The sequence below is a fragment of the Hyla sarda genome, chromosome 1 (assembly GCF_029499605.1).
Source record: "Hyla sarda isolate aHylSar1 chromosome 1, aHylSar1.hap1, whole genome shotgun sequence".
Classification (NCBI taxonomy): Eukaryota; Metazoa; Chordata; class Amphibia; order Anura; family Hylidae; genus Hyla; species Hyla sarda.
This window is the reverse complement of record NC_079189.1, coordinates 418,237,498-418,257,301: the sequence shown is the minus strand read 5'-3', so window position 1 is coordinate 418,257,301 and position 19,804 is coordinate 418,237,498. Positions and strand designations below refer to the sequence as shown.

The window sequence follows — 19,804 nt, the reverse complement described above, 5'->3', positions numbered from 1 at the left end:
CCAATTTAGGCCTCAAATGTACATGGTGCACTCTCACTCCTGAGCCTTGTTGTGTGCCCGCAGAGCATTTTACGCCCACATATGGGGTATTTCTGTACTCAGGAGAAATTGCGTTACAAATTATGGGGGTCTTTTTTTCCTTTTAACGCTTGTGAAAATACAAAGTATGGGGCAACACCAGCATGTTAGTGTAAAATTATTATTTTTTTACATTAACAAGCTGGTGTAGCCCACAACTTTTCCTTTTTCATAAGGGGTAAAAGGAGAAAAAGCCCCCCAAAATTTGTAGTGCAATTTCTCCCGGTCACGGAGATACCCCATATGTGGCCCTAAACCGTTTACTTGAAATACGACAGGGCTCCGAAGTGAGAGAGCGCCATGCGCATTTGAGGACTAAATTAGGGATTGCATAGGGGTGGACATAGGGGTATTCTGCGCCAGTGATTCCCAAACAGGGTGCCTCCAGCTGTTGCTAAACTCCCAGCATGCCTGGACAGTCAGTGGCTGTCCAGAAATGCTGGGAGTTGTTGTTTTGCATCAGCTGGAGGCTCCGTTTTGGAAACACTGCCAGACAATACGTTTTTAATTTTTATTGGGGGGGGGGCAGTGTAAGGGGGTGTATATGTTGTGTTTTACCCTTTATTATGTTAGTGTAGTGTAGTGTTTTTAGGGTACGTTCGCACTGGTGTGTTATGGTGAGTTTCCCGCTAGGAGTTTGCGCTGCGTGGAAAAATTTGCCGCAGCCCAAACTTGAAGCACGAAACTTTCTGTAAACGTGCCCGTGTGTATGTACCCTGTACGTTCACATGGGGGGGTAAACCTCCAGCTGTTTCAAAGCTACAACTCCCAGCATGTACTGATAGACCGTGCATCCTCTGAGTTTAGCAACAGCTGGAGGCACAATGGTTGGAAAACCTTCAGATAGGTTCTGCTATCTAACTCAGTATTTTCCAACCAGTGTGCCTCTAGCTGTTGCAAAACTACAACTCCCAGCATGTACTGATCACCAAAGGGCATGCTGGGAGATGTAGTTATGCAACAGCTGGAGGTACGCAACTACAACTCCCAGCATGCCGAAACAGCTGTTTGCTGTTTGGGCATGCTGGGATTTGCAGTTTTGCAACATCTGGAGGGCTACAGTTTTAGAGAACACTGCAAAGTGATCTCCAAACTGTGACCCTCCAGATGTTGCAAAACTACAAATCCCAGCATGCCCGGACAGCAAACAGCTGTTTGGGCATGCTAGGAGTTGTAGTTTTGCAAGATCTGGAGGGATATAGTTTAGAGACCACTAGATAGTGGTCTCAAACTGTAGCCCTCCAGCTGTTGCAAAACAACATATTCCAGCATGCCCAAACAGCTGTCCGGGCATGCTGGGAGTTGTAGTTTTGCAACATCTGGAGGGCTACAGTTAGAGACCACTATCTAGTGGTCTCAGACTGTACCCTCCAGATGTCGCTAGGCAACTAAGCGGCTTCCGTAGGATCCAGCCGCACGACGTCGCCGCCCACCGATCTCCGTCGCCGCTCGCCGATCTCCATCGCCCGCAGCCTCCGGATCGGTAAGTGGATCTTCGGCGCCGGTCCCTGTCGGGTTTCCCCGTCCTTCCCCACCTATTGTGGGTGGGCAGGACGGGCAAAACAAAAGTAAACCCCCCTGCCCCCGATCTGCTATTGGTGGTCGTGTCTAGACCACCAATAGCAGGGATAGGAAGGGTGGCACCCCTGCCACCTCACTCCTATCCCTTCAGGGGCATTGTGGGTGTCATGGACACCTGCGATCCCCCTTCTATTCTGGGTCACTGGGTCACCATAGACCGCAATGACCCGGAATCGCGCAAATCGCAAGTGTGAATTCACTTGCGATTTGCCACGATCGCCGACATGGGGGGGTCTGATGACCCCCCTGGGCCTTTGTACGGGATGCCTGCTGAATGATTTCAGCAGGCATACCAGTCCGATCCCTGCCCGTTGCGCGGCGGGGGCCGTAATTCTCCATGACGTACGCGTACTTCATGGGTCCTTAAGTACCAGGGTGTCATGACGTACGCGTACGTCAAGGGTCCTTAAGGGGTTAAAGGGGTTATCCGGGCAAAGACATTTTATTGCTGGGAGGCCCGCCTCTGGGACCCGAGCAATCTCTGTGCAGCACCTGCATTTTAATAGGGGCTGCATCTCCAGTCTCGGAATGCTCTTTCTTTCCAGGACTGGAGACAAGACGTCACCCCACGCCCCCTCATAACAGCACACCATGCCCCCTCCATCCATGGGGGGTGGTGGGCTTCACACCACATATGATAGACATGGATAGAGGGGGCGTGGTGTGATATCACGAAGGGGCGTAGCGTGATGTTACATCTCCAGTCTCAGAAAGAAAGAGCTTTCCGAGACTGGAAATGCAGCCCCGCATGGAATGCAGCACGGAGATCACGGGGGTCCCAGTGGCTGGTCCCCCGTGATCAGACATCTTATCCCCTATCCTTTGAATAGGTGTTAAGATGTCTTTGCCCGGATAACCCCTTTAAGGGGTTAAGTGGCAATACAGCTGAGATTAATCCAGTTTATACTCTTATCTTGATATGTGGAGTGATGTTGCTTTTTTCTATCTACCTTGTCCACCCATATTGTTGATGCCCATTGTGGACTCCTACATATCTATGTTACTAGCTTCAAGGTGCCCACCAATGCGTATGTGGTATTAAGCTGTATCTGTATTTTGTGTACTGATCCCATTGGGTATATTTCTAAAGAACCTGAGCAAATCAGTTAGGAGAAACACTTTGAATTCAAATGAAACGGCAATAAAGTGTGTATAATTTTTGTGTATGGTACACTGACTAAGATTTGATTTCAGTGTACTGTTTACCACTAATTTAATCTGTCTCTTGTCACTTTTTAAGTGCCTTGCTGTGTCTGACCCCCTCCCCCCCCCCCCCCCCCCCCCCCTATAATTTTAGTTTTCTCCCGCATGTATCTGAAGAGAGAGGCAATGTGGTTTAGGCTACCCAAAAAGGCAGGTGGGCACTCCAAAAGGCAGGGACAGATGATCAGACCGGGGCATAGAGTTGGATGGGCATTTACTCCCTGTTAGGTATTTTTTGAGAAAAGAGAGTCTCTTCATGTTTGTGGTAATTTTATAGTTTTAACCCCTAAAGGACGCAGGGCATAAATGTATGCCCTGTGCCATCTCCCAGTCTATAGAAGCCAGGACCTGTGGCTAATGCTAGGGGTCTTCTAAGAACAAATGCCATTTTGTAAATTTTGGGGGCTTCCATTTCTACGCAGTACATTTTTCGGTAAAAATGACACCTTCCCTTTATTATGTAGGTCCATACGATTAAAATGATACCCTACTTATATACGTTTCATTTTGTCAAACTTCTGGAAAAAATCATAACTACATGCACAAAAAATAATGCATTTAAAATTGTCCCCTTCTGACCCCTATAACTTTTCTGCATATTGGGCGGTATGAGGGCTAATTTTTTGTGCCGTGATGTGAAGTTTTCATTGATTCTCTTTTTGTTTTGATCAGACTTTTTGATCGCTTTTTATTCATTTTTTTATGGTATAAAAAGTGACCAAAAATACGCTATTTTGGACTTTGGAATTTTTTGTGCATACGCCATTGACCGTGCGGGTTAATTAACTATATATTTTTTATAGTTTGGACATTTATGCACACGACGATATCACATATGTTTATTTTTATTTGCACAGTTTTTTTTCAAGTGGGAAAAGGGGGGTGTTTCAAACTTTTATTCAGGGAGAGGTTAAATCATCTTTATTAACTTTTTTTCACTTTTTATTTGCAATGTTATAGCCCCCATAGGGGACTATAATATACATTAGACTGATATCTTACACTGTTCAATGCGATGCCATTGCATAGCATTGATCAGTGTTATCGTTGCTTGACTGCTCCTGCCTGGATTTCAGGCACGGAGCAGTCTTTTGGCGATTGGACGCTGAGGAGGCAGGTAAGGCACCCTCCTCCTGCGTCGCCCGACTGAGGTGCCGGGAAGCTTTCACTTTCGACACGGCAATCAACTTTGATCACCGCATCTAAAGAGTTAATGCAGGACATCTGCCTGAATGGTGATGTCCAGCATTAGCCACGGGTCCTGGCTGCTGATAGCAGCTGGGACCATGCAGGTATGATGCAAGCTCAGCTCCTGAGCTTGCTTCATAACCCTGCCAAGCGCTTGTGTTTGGGAAATTTTCCCCTAATTGTGTTGAAATGCCAACAGATCTCCAAAGGCTATCTTAAAAGTTTACAGCATGGTGCATCCAAATTCATGTGCTGCCTTAGGACAATCAGTAGGTAGAAATCTTACTAATCTGAATTTTTTATTTCCTTGAGTCTGTAGGGAGCACAATAATGCTATATCATTGTTTTGTTAATAGACTAAGTTTTGACCAAGTTTGAACTTTCAGGAAGATGTCTTGATGTGTTGTTACTTTAGTATTTCTAGATAATTCTCCTTCCTTATGATGTTGTTTTTTGTGAATTGCGCTTTTTAGCATAACACCAACTGACACAAAATTCTAAACAGACAATCATATGTTTCTTTTCAACCACATTAAGTAAAAAAATTTGATATCTTAACTACTATAACTATTACAGTGACTGAACCAGACCCTGTATCTACTTTAAATATCTTTCAGAGATGCTATTATCACCAGTGTGGTCAACTGTTTGACTAGCTTCCTGTCTGGATTTGTAATCTTTACTGTACTTGGTTATATGGCTGAAATGCGTGATGTTGAAGTAGAAGATGTTGCAAAGGACAAAGGTAGGAATAGACAGCTCTGTTTTTTTGTTTTGTTTTTAAATTTAATACTATATTGATATAATTATTAATGCTCAAAGAATAAAAAATGTCAACTAATGAATAAGACATGTATCCATGCTTTAGTGAAAACTGCTTTTAAATATATGAGGATAATGGAGCTATTGCTGCATTACAACCAGCATTTAGCAGTGCACAGTTAACTTGCTAGCAATTTTAAATGATCAGTACGCAGTAGTTGGATATACATTCAACCACAATTAATAAGATTACAACTAATCTGTAAGGAGAAAAAAAGGATAGGAGATAAGATGCTATAATGCAGGGGTCCTGCCGTTGGGGACCCCCGCGATCTCCGGGCTGGCAGCGGCGGCATCCGGAACAAGGAAGCTTGCAACTTCTGTGTGCGTGAAGTCACGCCAAGCCCCCTCCATTCATGTCTATGGGAGCGGGCATGACGGTTAGTACATCCCAAAATCACAAAAAAAGCTAGCATTTAGTTATTATAAAAAACCAAAACCCAGAGCAATGAAGACAGGGAAATCTATATGATTAGGCAGAAAGAGGCCAAGCTATTTATAAGAGCTTCTAAAGCAAAGGAAAAGGAGAAACTAACCCAGTCAGTGAAAAAAGGGGATAAGAAATTCTTCAGATATATGAATGAAAAAAAATGAAATAAAACAAGGCATACATAAATTAAAAACAGAGGAAGAAGGTATGTAGAAGAGGATAAAGGACTAACTGACTGCCTCAATGAATATTTTTCTTCAGTTTTTTAAGAAGAAAATGAAGGAAAAGGAACTTGGGGAGGAAGGCAAAATAATTGTGATGCATGTGTCTTTACATAGGAAGAGGTTCTAAGTCAGTTGTCTGAAGTGAAGACAAATAAGTCACAGGGGCCCGATGGGATACACCCAAAGTTATTAAACAAACTTAGCGGTGTCCTACCAAAACAATTAACAGATTTATTAAACAGAAGGAAATAAATTAGCAGCCAGAATCTTTGCAATTAAAACCGCTTCTTTATTGCCATACAGAAGGTCTCAAGCAGAGAGGAACACACTATACCAACAGTTTCACGTTAGCAAGAACGCTTTCTCAAGGTCGAAAAGCAAGAAAGCGTTCTTGCTAACGTAAAACTGTTGGTATAGTGTGTTTCTCTCTGCTTGAGACCTACTGTAAGGCAATAAAAGAAATGGTTTTAATTGCAAAGATCCTGGAGTGCCGCCTGCTAATTTCTTTCCTTCAGATTATTGTGGACTTACTGTTTTGGGTGAGCACCGGATTGTTACTGTGGAAAGGAGGTTTCCATTAGTCCCCGAGCTATATCCCATTGCATAGGAAGGTTGGAGTGGTGCATGCATCTTTCTTTATTTTCTGAGTCATCCCAGAACATTAGAAATTAGCAAATTTGACTGCACCCCTGAGGAAGTCACATCGGTGACGGAACTCGTGGGGTTTTCCTTTTTGAACATGGGCTAAATCGGGATATTTCCTCCTTCCTCCATTTGTGGTTTGCATCCCATTGCATAGGAAGGTCGGAGTGGTGCATGCATCTTTCTTTATTTTCTGACTCATCCCAGAAAATTAGAAATTAGTAAATGTTGTGTCCATTCACAAGAAAGGTAGTAAGGAGGAATTGGGCAACTTTAAGTAAGTAAGCCTGATATCAGTAGTGGGGAAATTAGTGGAAACAAAACTAAAAGATAAAATTGTGGAACATCTAAAATCCCATGGATGGCAAGATGAAAAATAACATGGGTTTACTTCAGGGTAATCATGTCTAACTAATCTTACTTTTTTTTTTTTTTTTTTTTTTGATTGGGTGACTAAAATAATAGATGGCAGAGGTGTAGTAGACATCTAGATATTAGTAAGACTTTTGAAACTGTCCAACATAGAAGACTTATCAGTAAACTGCAGTCTTTGAGCTTGTACTCCCATATTGTAAAATAGATTAGGCAGTGGCTAAGGGACAGACAACAGAGGGTTGTAGTCAATGGAGTATATTCATAGCACAGCCTCATTACCAGTGGGGTACCTCAGGGATCTGTATTGGGACCCATTTTGTAATATGTTTCTTTGTGATATTGCAGAAGGTTTTTATAGTAAGGTATATTTTTTGCTGATGACACAAAGATATGTAACAGGGTTGATGTTCCTGGAGGGATACGCCAAATGGAAAAGGATTTGGGTAAACTAGAGGAATGGTCAGAACCAGGCCCGTTGCTACAGGACAGGCAAACCAAGCAATTGCTTGGGGCCACGAGTTGGCCCATCCTGTAGCGATGGGGCAAATCCCCCCATCACTATTAAGGACATCCCTGTGTCCCAAAAGATGTTTTTGGGACACAGGGATAGGTTTAAAAACTTAGGGGCCGCCGGGAGATGACGTCCCATGCATGCGCCCATAGCAACTGAGGCGCAGAAGACCGTAGTATCGAGGAGGAGGAAGATGTGCGCTGGCCAGCTTGGTTAGGGACCAGTGGGACGTCATCTTCGGTGTTCCGACCACCGCTTCTCCGGTCCCGGGAACTAATGCTATGGCCAGGCCGGAGGAGCGGTGGTCGGAGCACTGAAATGGGGCCGTACACAGGCATACAGCCTCCAGACATACACTGTATATGGCTGGAGGCTGTATGTCTGTGGGGACCACTGCCTACCTAATGTGGGGGAACACTGCCAGCCTAATGTGGGGGAACACTGCCAGCCTAATGTGGGGGAACACTGCCAACCTAATGTGGGGAGAACTATGTTGCACCTAATGTGGGGGGAACTCTGCTGCAATTAATGTGGGGGGAACACTGCTGCACCTAATGTGGGGAGAACTCTGCTGCACCTAATGTGGGGGAGCTCTGCTGCACCTAATGTGGGGGAACTCTGCTGCACATAATGTGGGGGCCTCGTATCGACGTTCGCTCATGTCGCGCTCCCAGAATTCAAGGGCCAGCATTACTACGTCTTGATGCCGATGTGCGTGAACATCAAGGGGGGGGGCTCCATGTCCATTTTGCTTGGGGCCCCCAAATTCCTTCAAACGGCCCTGGTCAGAACTCTGGCAACTAAAATTTAATGTGGATAAGTGCAAGATAACGCATCTGAAGCATTAAAACCCAAGGGCAGAATATAGAATATTGGATATAATCCTAACCTTAGTATCTGAGGAAAGGGCTTTAGATATCATTATTTCAGAAGACTTAAAGGTAGACAGATAATATAAATGAACAGCAGGAAATGCTAGCAGAATGCTTGGATGTATAGGGAAAGGTATTAGCAGTAGAAAGAGGGAAGTACTCATGCTGCTGTACAGAAAATTGGTGAGTGCTCACTTAGAGTATTGTGCGCAGTACTGGAGACCATGATGGACATTTATCAATGGGTTTAGTCAGGTTTGCTTTACTATAATTGTCGCAAAATTGTCGCAACTGCGACTACGTGTGTTTTCGTGTGACAATTTGCATGAAGAACAAGAAAAGCAAGAAAATTCAAAATGGATTTGCTTTAGTCGGGTATTTATCAACTGCGACAGTCGCAACTGCGCAAAAAAAAGTCGCAACAAGGTTAAAAATTGACTAAATTTACTCCAGCTCAAACATGGAGCAGAAAAAGCTACTACCAAAGTAAAAAAGGAAAAATTGCTTACGTGAAAGAAAATTATCACATTATCACATAAGCAAAAAAAAAAAGTAAGGAAAAAATTACTAAAAAAAAAGAATACATTAGCAAACATTGATAAATGTCCCTCCATATCTCTAGAAGGATATATTTGTAGAGAGTTCAGAGAAGAGCTACCAAACTAGTACATGGATTTCAGACTAAAACTTACCAGTAAAGGTTAAAAGATCTTAGCCTGTATAACTTGGAAGAAAGATGAGATAGAGGGGACATGATAGAAACTATTAAATACATAAAGGGAATCAACACGGTATAGGAGAAGAGTTTACAGGGCCAGTACCACCCACGGCAGTAGTGGACTGAGAAGGTGGCTGCCCAGAGCACCCCCTTGATGAGGGTGCAACCTGTAGCCAGTTTTTTTTTTTTTTTTGTGAAGCCGTTTAAACAATACCGGCAGCGCTGCGCTCCTCTATCCAGCTGCCAGGAGTGGAGCACTGTCACATCACATCCGGATAAAGGAGCGCAGCGCCATCGCTGCACACTCCTCCTCTGCACGACCATATGATTATCCAGCACTCAGTCCTGCAGGGCCGACCCTAGAATTATGCTTACTCCAACACTCTGCCTCCTCCCCCATTCGGCCTACTAGATGCTGGAGGTATAGGACATGAGATGATGTCACCATCATGTAATAAACCAGTATTAAATTGGGGGCAGAGCTCAGCCATGCAGGATAAGAGAGATGGTGGCTCAAGGACCTGTGGTGAAGGAGAGGCAGCAGGGCTGAGCTAGAGTGAAGTTCACATGTTTCCTGTACAGTCTCTGCTGTTGTGTTGTATGTGAAGAAATATGCACCTCAGTGTCACCCCAGCAGTAAGATGATTACATGGAAGGAGGTTTGCTACAGTGTGTCGCCCAGGTAGGGGGGTGATTACACGAGTAGGGAGTTTGTGACAGTGTGTCACCCCATGAGGAGGAGGTTTGTTACAGTGTGTTATCAGCGTGTCACCCCAGTAGTAAAGTAATTATATGAGGATGAGGTTTGTTACAGTGTGTCACCCCAGTAGTAAGCTAATTACATGAGAAGGGAGTTTCTTACAGTGTCACCCCTACAGTAAGGTAATTACATGAGGAATAGGTTTATTACAGTGATTTACCCCAGTAGTAAGGTGATTACATGAGGAGGAGGTTTGTTACAGTATGTCACCCCAGTAGTAAGGTGGGGCGGGTCAAAGGGTGGAGCTAATGGGGCAGAGTGAAGGGGTCGGCACAATTAACTTTTGCTTTGGGCGGCAAAAATCCTTGTTCTGAGAGTGTATTTAAAAGAAGAAAAACTATTACAAGAGAACATAGTTTTCATAAGAGGAGCAAAGGTTTAAAGTAATGTCAGGATAGAAATATTACTTTCCATATCGTCCTACGGCAGCAAAGACAACATAAGGGTTAACATGATTATTCCTACTACTAGGCAGAAGAAACAAAAAACTAATTACCATGCATAATTAATTAATGAGCAATATGGGATAAATATCTCCCAATAACCATAGTACACTGTGTTTTTTTGTTTCTTCTATAGGCAGAAGTTTATAGGATATTAGCAGCCCCCTTCACTCCCATCGGGTGAGAGAACTTTATGTTTGGAGGTGCGGGCTCCCCTCTGTCAGGCTGTCACGCAGCTCTCCAGAGTGGTTTGTTTCCATCGGCAGGCGCTACTCACGGGAGTGAGTGTAAGGCGACGGCGGGGTTGCATTATCCGCCTACAGATGCCGGTGAGGCGTATTTATGGGGTAAGTGAACGTATCCTGGTTATTGTCTCCCCGCTCACTTACTTATGTTGCGCGGACGCTGCCCGGACAGCGGCGCATGGTGCTTCCTACAGCAGGTTCCTTCCAGGCAGGGGGAGGACATCTATGGCTGGTGTACAGAGTAATCCACGTGTTGGTGGCGTCTGTCGTCACTTCCGGTTTCGGCGGAAGTCTTGTCACACAGCCATTGGCGGTTCTTTTAAATCTGCGATGGGCTCTTGCCTCATTCCTAGTCTATTTAAGATGTGTTCTCAAGGTGTCTGCCAGCACTCTGCCTGGGTAGCACCTTGAGGTGGTCAGGAAGGTAGGATGGACAGATTATTTATTTTAGTGTCCTTGGTCCTACAGCTCATTTTTTCTTCTTCATATATTCCTGTACTGAATGTATATATACATATATGCTTTTCAACAGATGGCTAGCCATAAGGAAAGTGGAAAACGTAAGAGAAAGGAGAGACACAGGGACTGTATCAGATGTTTCCAACCTTTGCCAGACTCCTGTAAGGAGAATTTATGTCAGCTCTGCAAGCCTTCTGGTGAATCCAGTGCACGTTCAGAGGCCAAGTAATTATTTGGGTGGATCAAGTCCCAAATGTCAGAAATGTTTAATGACTTCAAGAACAAGAAGTCTAAACGCCTAGAAACTTCTTCTTCTGACTACAGCTCAGATGACATCTCGGAAGGGGAAGTTTTTTCTAGTTCTGAATTTTCAGATCCACCAAAGGATCCGGAGGATTTTTTTCTATTTAATAAAGAAAAGACAGCTTCCTTATTGGAGGCTGTGAAGGCCACGGTAGAGGATAATGCCTCTACTAAAGATATGCCCGTGAAGGAGGCCTTGTTTTTGTTTCCCTAAGGGAAATAAGAATTATCTCCCTTCTCATCCGCTGTTGGAGGATTTCATGCGGTCAGGGTGGAGAAATCCAGAGAAGAAAGTGGAGGCGGGATCAAGATTTAAGGCCACTTACAAAATTGATCCTAAAGCTTCATGTTCCTGGGAAAATCCCCCAAAAATTGACATGCCTGTAGCCCATTTATCAAAAAAATCTTGGTTCCCTTCAGAAGAATCTTCCCTCCTTAAGGATCCCATGGATAGACGAGCTGAAGTTAATCTGAAGAAAGTGTATTCAGCTGCGGCTAATACTTGCAAGGCCTCTCTGGCCACTGTTCCAGTGGCTCGGGCTTTGAGGCTATGGCATAGCCAATTGGCAAAAGACATTGCCAGAGGCATTTCTAGAGAGCAGTTGCTAAGCAGTATGCCGGAGATGAAGAGGGCATCTGAGTTCTTAAGTGATTTCCCCTTGGATTGCCTGAAAGCTAGTTCCAAGGTGCTGGCTCTCTCAAATTCTGCTCGAAGAGCCTTATGGATTAAAGAGTGGGGAGGAGATGTACCTTCAAAAAATCACTTTTGCTCCCTTCCTTTTAAAGGCCGGAAGTTGTTTGGCTCTAAATTGGAGAAGATCCTAAAATCTATCTTTCCATACGTATACAAGAGATCTAAGTTTCGCTCCTTCAGGAATCCTCAAAGAAGATCTCCCTTCATCAGAAGAGCAAGACAACAAGGAAGACAATGAAGGTTCCGAGGCAGAAGGGAAGGACAGGCTGCTCCACCTAAGAAGAAGCAGTACCCGGAGGTCAAAGATCAAGGCTTGTGACGCCAGAAGTATAACAGTAGGGGCAAGACTCCACCATTTTGCCTCTGCTTGGATGACAACCACTTCCGATGCGTGGGTGAGATCCGTTATTTTAAAAGGCTATTCCATAGAATTTGCCAAGCTTCCTCCTCCGCATTTTTTCGTCAATTCAGGAAAACCTCATCTTGTGAGTCTTGTAAAAGATTTTATCCAGAAAAGGGCCCTAGAGAAAGTCCCATACCATCAGAGGGGTCAAAGAGTGTACTCCAGGATTTTTGCCGTGCCAAAGAAGGAAGGACTCTGGCGTCTTGTCATAGACCTCTCGTTCCTCAACAAATTCATAAAGAAAAGGCATTTTCGGATGGAGACCATCCGTTCAGTTACAGCATTCCTTCAAGAGAGAGATGTCACGGTCACATTAGACCTGAAAGATGCATATTTGCATGTTCCGATCAGGGAATCGCATCGCAGATTTTTGAGAGTAGCCGTCAGAGAAGGAAGGAAGATCAAGCATCTCCAATTTACATGCCTCCCCTTCGGGCTTTCCACGGCTCCCAGAGTGTTCACGAAGATGGTGGTTGTGTTGGCGGCACATCTACGCCTCCAAGGGATATTTCTAGTTCCCTATCTGGACGACTGGTACATCAAAGCTTCATCCCCCGATCTTCTATAGCATCACCTGGAAATGACCATCAACACTCTGGAAGATCACGGATTTATAGTGAATTTGCAAAAATCAATGACGAAACCATCTCAGAAGTGCAAGTTTCTCGGTTTTCTGATAGATTCAGATCGGATGAGAATCTTTTTGTCCAAGGAAAGGACAGCCAAGCTGATGACAGAAGTCCAAAATCTCCTCTTGGATCCTCACCCTTCCATCAGAGGAGCGATGAGAGTCCTAGGTCTGATGACCTCATCATTGGAGGCAGTTCCGTGGGCCAGGACTCACTCCAGAAGTCTCCAACTGGAAATCCTTTCTCAGTGGAACGGTCTTCGTTCGGCTCTGGATGCTCCCCTCTCTCTATCAACGGACACCAGACAAGATCTGTTGTGGTGGTTGAACAAGGACAAAATATCTTGCGGGGTATGTCTACGGAATACTCCCCAACAGTCTCTCACCACAGATGCTTCCAGACTAGGCTGTGGGGCTCACCTCGGAGTCAGGTAGGTCCAGATGAAATGGACTCATGCAGAAAGTCTACTTTCCTCCAATCTGAGAGAAATTAAAGCTGTCCATCTTGCCCTTCGCCATTTTGTCAAGTTCCTGAAGAATCAGAGAGTCCTCATACAATCAGACAATCTGGTAACCGTATATTATATCAACAAGCAGGGGGGGGGGGACAAGATCCCCTCTGTTGATAGAGGAATGTCGTACCATGATGTCATGGACAGAACACAATTTGAAAGAAATCAGGGCGGTTCACATCAAAGGGAAAACGAATGTGAAGGCGGATTGGCTGAGCCAACATCAAATAAATCATTCCGAATGGAGTCTTCATCCGGAAGCATTCAGCTGGATTACAGCCAGGTTGGGAATACCAACCATAGATGTAATGGCTACCAGGAGCTACAGAAAAGTCCCGATATTCTGCTCTCTCAGCAGGAAAGACAGACCGAATTTCCTGGACGGTCTCTCAATCAGTTGGTAGAACAGGTTTGTTTATGTGTTTCCCCCACTCCAGCTTGTAGCTCAAGTATTGAGGAAGATAAAAATGGACCAAGCTTCGGCAATAGTGATCTTACCCTTCTGGCCAAGGAGGGCTTGGTTTCAGTTCATCTGGGAACTTTAGAAGGGCTCATATCTAGAAATTCCCTACAGACAAGACCTACTGACTCAGCAGGGGATAACCCATCAGAACCTACTGAATTACTGTTTAACAGTCTGGAGAGTATCGGGCCTTCCCTAACATCAAGGGGTTTTGCAGATGAGGTGATTGATATCTTGTCCTCCTCCCGTAGACCAGCAACCATCAAGGTGTATGACAATGTCGCAAAAAAATTCTTATCCTGGTGTAAGCTTAAGGGCATTAACTCTCCAGCTTTAAAAGATGTCCTGAAATTTTGAGAAGGGATTGAAGTGGAATACCCTCAAGGTCCATTTTTCAGCGATCAACTATCTCTGTGAATGCGAATTTTCTAATTGTCCGTTGGTAAGCAGATTTTTCAGGACCATTAAGAATCTGCGTCCTCCAGTGAAGGCACCAGTTGCTTCGTGGGATCTTTCAGTGGTGCTGGAAGCCTTAACCAAGCCACCTTTTGAGCCATTGGACTCTATCTCTATTAAGTTGCTGACATTTAAGACTGTTTTCCTAGTGGCGGTGTCCACAGCTAAGTGTGTGGGTGAAATCCAGGCCCTGTCCTGTAGGGAGCCATATATGAGAGTCTCCCAGAACTGTCTGATTTTAAGAACGGATCCTTCTTTTCTTCCGAAAGTACCATCGGTACAGAATATCAATCAGGAAATTTTTCTTCCCAGCTTATTTGAAGATCCTCAAGACCAGGAGCAGCAAAGATTACATCAGCTGGATGTTAAAAGAGCAGTCTTGAGCTACATTAGTCAGGTTGAGGAGTTCAAGAAGACGAATTCTCTATTCATCCAGTTTTAAGGTCCTAAAAAGGGCAGACAAGCCTCAAAAGCTTCTCTGGCAAGGTGGATTAAAGATACCATTTCTTTGGCTTATTCATCTCAAGGTTTTTCTCCTCCAGAAGGAATAAGGGCTCACTCCACCAGATCAGTAGCCACATCTTGGGCAGCCTTGGCTCAGGTTTCATGGGACCAAATATGTAGAGCCGCGGCGTGGTCAACTCCTAACACGTTCATCAGTCATTACAAGTTGGATGTGATCACCAATAAAGAGGTGTCCTTTGGTAGGAAGGTGCTTGAAGTGGCGGCTGCAGAGAACCCTCCCTATTAATTATTGCTTTTCATCCCTTATGTTGTCTGTGCTGCCGTAGGACGATATGGAAAGTTTAGATTTACTTACCAAAATCTCTGCTTTCCATGAGTCCGTAGGCAGCACAGGGGCCCTCCCTTAATAAATAGTATTGCTGCATTCAAAACACAGTGTGCTATGGTTATTGGGAGATATTTATCCCCGGAGGGGGTGTTTCTGTGTCTGATTGCTCATTAATTAATTATACATGGTAATTAGTTTTTTGTTTCTTCTGCCTAGTAGTAGGAATAATCATGTTAACCCTTATGTTGTCTGTGCTGCCTACGGACTCATGGAAAGAAGAGATTTTGGTAAGTAAATCTAAACTTTACTAAGAGAGAAGTGGAATGCATGGAATAGCTATAGCTGTAAATACAGTGAAGGAGTTAAATCATGCATGGGATAGGCATAAGGCTATCTGGTGTCCCGGTACCGTATTGCATACCGTACCTTGTATGGCGGTCCCCAAAGTCAGAGTTACTGCGCTCAGGTAGGGTCCCCCAGGTGGAACAGCCCCTAGTCGCCTCTCTTCTTTTCTAATTTTGTAATGTTTATGTGTACATATTTAATAATGTGTATTTAATATAATGTATAGTATGCTTACCTTGTTGGCGTCGCAGGACCTTCGGTCATGTGACTATGTTGATTCCTCTATGGTATGTTGGAGGACCTTTGGAGGTCCTGGGGTCACATGTTTACCCATAACTCTATGTAAAGGTGATTGACAGAAGTATTGGACCAATTAGCTCTAGTCCAGCCCCTGCCCATATAAGGGAGCTGTAGCCAATGATCGCTCTCTTGGGTTGCTGCTCTCGTGGATGCCGGACTAGCAGGACGGATCTGCGCAACTTTCAAAGACACGCGAGGCAAGAAAACCTACCGGCCTCAGCCTAAACTAAACCGTGAGTTCTAAACTAATCCCCGCTATAGCTAGCACGATTACTGGACCGAAACAAAATCCCCTAAATCCAGTGGAACAGCGCATATCAGTCTACGGACTCTAAAACGCTTAAGGTCCCAACCACTGTCAATCTCTCAGAGACTTTGCATGTATAGAGACTGTTCCGGTTTTGAAGCTTGCATAAAATCTTCAGTAAAGTTCCGACAGTTTTCAGCAAACTCTCCGGTTGTGGAGATTCAATTATTCTATACCTCCCTATCACTCTTGGGAAGGGTGGCGGTAGGACAATTATTACAGAGGAGCCCTCACCCTGGCATCACGAATAGAAAGGGTTAACCAGACACCTTTAGTCACCGCACAGCTACACCCCATATACCCTACACCTCCAGGCTATCACAGCTATTCTTAATTTAAGACATGGTCAGGGACTATTGATAGTAGTAGACAGAATATTGGGTAGAATAGGTGGGCCAAATGGTTCTTATCTGCCGACATATTCAATAAAAGAACATAAAAGTTATAAATATATGTTGTAAAACTGCTAGATTTTATATTTATATTATATGCAGCTATATAGTCAAAACCATAAAAAACTTGGACATAGTACAATATGCTATTTAACAATGAACACAACCATAGTCCTAAAAGATATATGGTATAAAATATGTTCGGATTTATTATAGAAATATACACAAGAGGTGAACAGTGGAAGTAGTCAAATTTTCCACTGCATGCACTGTGTTGCACACAGACAATTGCATGGAGTGATCCACCCTCTGCACCACTGCGGGGAATAGTGATAACTGTACCCAGCAGACAGCAGTAGGAGGCAGACTGGTAAGAGTTTTAGTAGCCTGCATACAGCAGTAGGTTTAAAAATTAATTTCATCAAAATTTTTCCAGGCAGTCCAGGCCTGACTGGAAGTAGTCAAATATTACACTGCATGAACTGTGCTGTACTCCGACAACTGCATAAAGTGGCCAACCATCTGCACCACATGGTTGTGCAATAGAAACATATGGAACTATATTTTAAGGTTATATTTCAAAGCCAGATCATGTGAGAGTTGCTGTATTCCTATGGTTTTTAGTAGCATAGTCTAGTTTAAAAATCATTGTAAAGTTTCTATTGTGACAAAAAGGCTTTTAAGGACAAAGGATTAACCCTAGATAATATACAGTGCCACCCAGAAAGAGTAATCTCAGCTCATACAATAGTTAATCACTGGTGCAATGCACTGCTCACCTCTCGGATGTGAAGACTGCACGGAAAAGTACTGTAAGTCCTGTAATGGAAATACACATAATGGCTTGGTGTCCCAGTCAGCCGGCCAGACTTGCATGTGATGGTAGACATTCTGTCAAAATAACGGACATGTGTCATCCGTTATCACCCGTTATAGTCTGTTATTTTATGTCCGTTATTTTATTTCAATGCTCAGAAGCAATAACGGAACATTAAAAACAGACAATAACGGATGTCATTTGTGAACAGCCGTCACCCTTAGACTTCAATGTTAAAATTTTAACGGCCGTTATTCCACTGTAAGGATGGTCAAAAAATCCCATTGACATGAATGGGATTTTTTGATGGCCGTTTTCAGAACTATTTGACGAGTGTTAATGAAGGAGGTTTTTATAGGAGGATAACAGTAGTGTGAAAGGGGCCTTAGTTATTAAATATTTTCAGGAAATGCAACCCTCAGTGTATCTGCTGGAGATAAAGTGCTGTCAAAGGCTTATCGGCGTCCTCGTATTTAGGGATTGTGCACTCCTGTTTAATTGACAAGATGTTGTAAGACATGAATTGTCAGTTGAATGAACAGAAACTGTATAAAACAGAGTGATATAGTATTAAAAATATTATTAAATCTATAACAATCTCGACATGTTTCAGGGTCAGTGCCGGACTGGCTTAGCGGGATACCGTGAAAATTCCCGGTAGGCCAGTCACCCCCTGACTACTAAACGGCCGGCCGCACCAAGTAAAAGTAAACTTTTTAGTCCGGCCCTTGACAGCGGCTGACAGTGCCGACAGCAGTGACTGAGGCTTCCGTCAGCCCAGGAACTTCCTGGGCTGACTGCGACACGGCTGGCCGGCACTGTTCAGGGTAACTACTCTTTCTTTAGCAGCAAAAATATAAAGTCTATTGTAGCATTATCTTTACCATTCAGTTTTATGTAGTGTACTGTTGTTATCTGCAACATTATTACGGAACAGTTATCAAGTTTTTTTTTACCCTCCAAACCACTGGATTGACAACTGAAAACTTTTATGCAGTAGTGCATGACATGCAAGAAAAAAATAATCTGCAATTACGCATTTTATTGGGACTTCTAGCAATAATTATGTTTATATGCTAATATATTATTAATTGATGTATTAGCTATCGGAGCATATTTTAACCCATTGGGGACATTGGGCATACAGGTGCACCCTTGTCCCCTGGGCCTTAATGCACCAAGGTGTACCTGTATGCCTTGAAGCGCTAAGTAACTTTGAAGCGAGCACAGGAGCTCTGCACTGATTGTCGACTATTATCAGTATCCCACCGCTGTCATTAACCCTTTAGACTCTGTGATATGTTGATCACAACATCTGAAGTGAAAGTAAAATGTTTCCGGTAGCTCAGTGAAGCTCATCGTACCCCAGCAACGTGATTGTGAGGCTACAATAAGCTAAAATGAAGCCGGAGGGTCCCCTTACCTGTGATGTAAGGTCCCCATACCACCGATTGCTGACTTACTGCTGCAGCCTGGCTTAGCCAGGCTGTAACAGTCGGTTGCTGATTATATTGGCCATAGGCATAGCATTATATGGAGCATGCAATCTAATGATTTCATATAAAAGTTACCTATGGATACTTAAAAAGTGGAAAATAAAAAATAAAACCATTTCATGTTCAGTGAGTGAGCATAAAATAAGGGGTGGGTGGCGGAATGGGCACATGAGGAGAAATACAAGTGAGGGGAATGGACATATAAAGGGGAAATGGGCATATGAATGGAGAGAATGGTCATATAAGGGCGTGCAGATAAGGAGAATGGGCATATACGGGGGGTGAACAATATGAGGGGGGGAACATATAAGGGGAATTGGCATATGAGGTGAATGGGCATATGAAATGATGGGAATAGGCACATAAAGGGAATGGCTATATGAATTTCATATAGCCATTCCCCTTATTTGATATGCCAGTTCCCCCTCATATAGCCCATCCCTTCCCTTATATCCTTATATGCCCATCTCCCCCCTCATGTCATATGCCCATTCCCCCTCATATAGCCCATCCCCCTCTCCCTTTCATGCCCATTCCCTTATCTAATATGCCCATTCCCCCCATTTTTTTACATCTAAGCCATTCACAGCGCTGTTTACTTAACATTATATTTAACTAGTTTGGACATTTTCACACGCTGCGATACCTCATATGTTTACATTTATTTTTGTTTACATTAATTAATCAATTAATTAATTTTATTTAATTTATTTATTTTTTTGTCCCCAAAGGGAACTATAACATACACACATTAGATTGCATACACTGTTTAATGCTGTGAAGAGATCAGACGGCACAGAGGCAGGTAGGGGCCCTCCAGTTGTCATGTAAGGTGATCAGGACCCCATGATTACCTTGCGGTGGTCCCACTCACCCATGGCAGCCAACCCCAGATAAGAAATTGTGTGCTTCAGGTATCACCATTGACTTTGACCTTGGGATTGAAAGGGTTAATAGCCTAGCAGCGGGCTATTAGCTGCGGCCCCTAACTGACGATTCCAGCCGGGGGCTGGACAGTACAGAGTAGGATGATGTCACAATCCCACTCCAATTCTGTTCCCCGCCTCCCAGGATGTACCCATACCTACTGTGGAGGGAGGGGTTAGGCTGTTAATATTACAGTGTATATTAGTGACTATATTGACCACAAGGGCACTGTGGTATAGAGGGATGGTGTTGGGGGGGGGGGGCACGCCAGGCAGTTGCACGGGCCCTCATTAGGGTTGCCACCTTTCTTTCTTCTTTCTTTATAATTAATTTGCATAATGAATTATGTACGTGTGACATCACAGGAAGCTCCGCCTATGCCCATACACGTCGCGTCACATACCAGCCCATCGTCGG

At 43.9% G+C, this 19,804-nt stretch overlaps 1 protein-coding gene across 6 annotated transcripts in view; it reads left to right on the top strand.

Moving 5' to 3' along the window:
* Positions 1-19,804, top strand: part of LOC130281585 (sodium-dependent serotonin transporter-like) — a 526,811-nt gene that overhangs the window by 399,760 nt on the left and 107,247 nt on the right. For all 6 annotated transcript variants that reach the window (XM_056528987.1, XM_056528978.1, XM_056529008.1 and 3 more), the window contains one exon: positions 4,668-4,795. In XM_056528987.1, the coding sequence (XP_056384962.1) occupies positions 4,668-4,795 (128 nt within the window). The remainder of the gene's footprint in view (positions 1-4,667; positions 4,796-19,804) is intronic.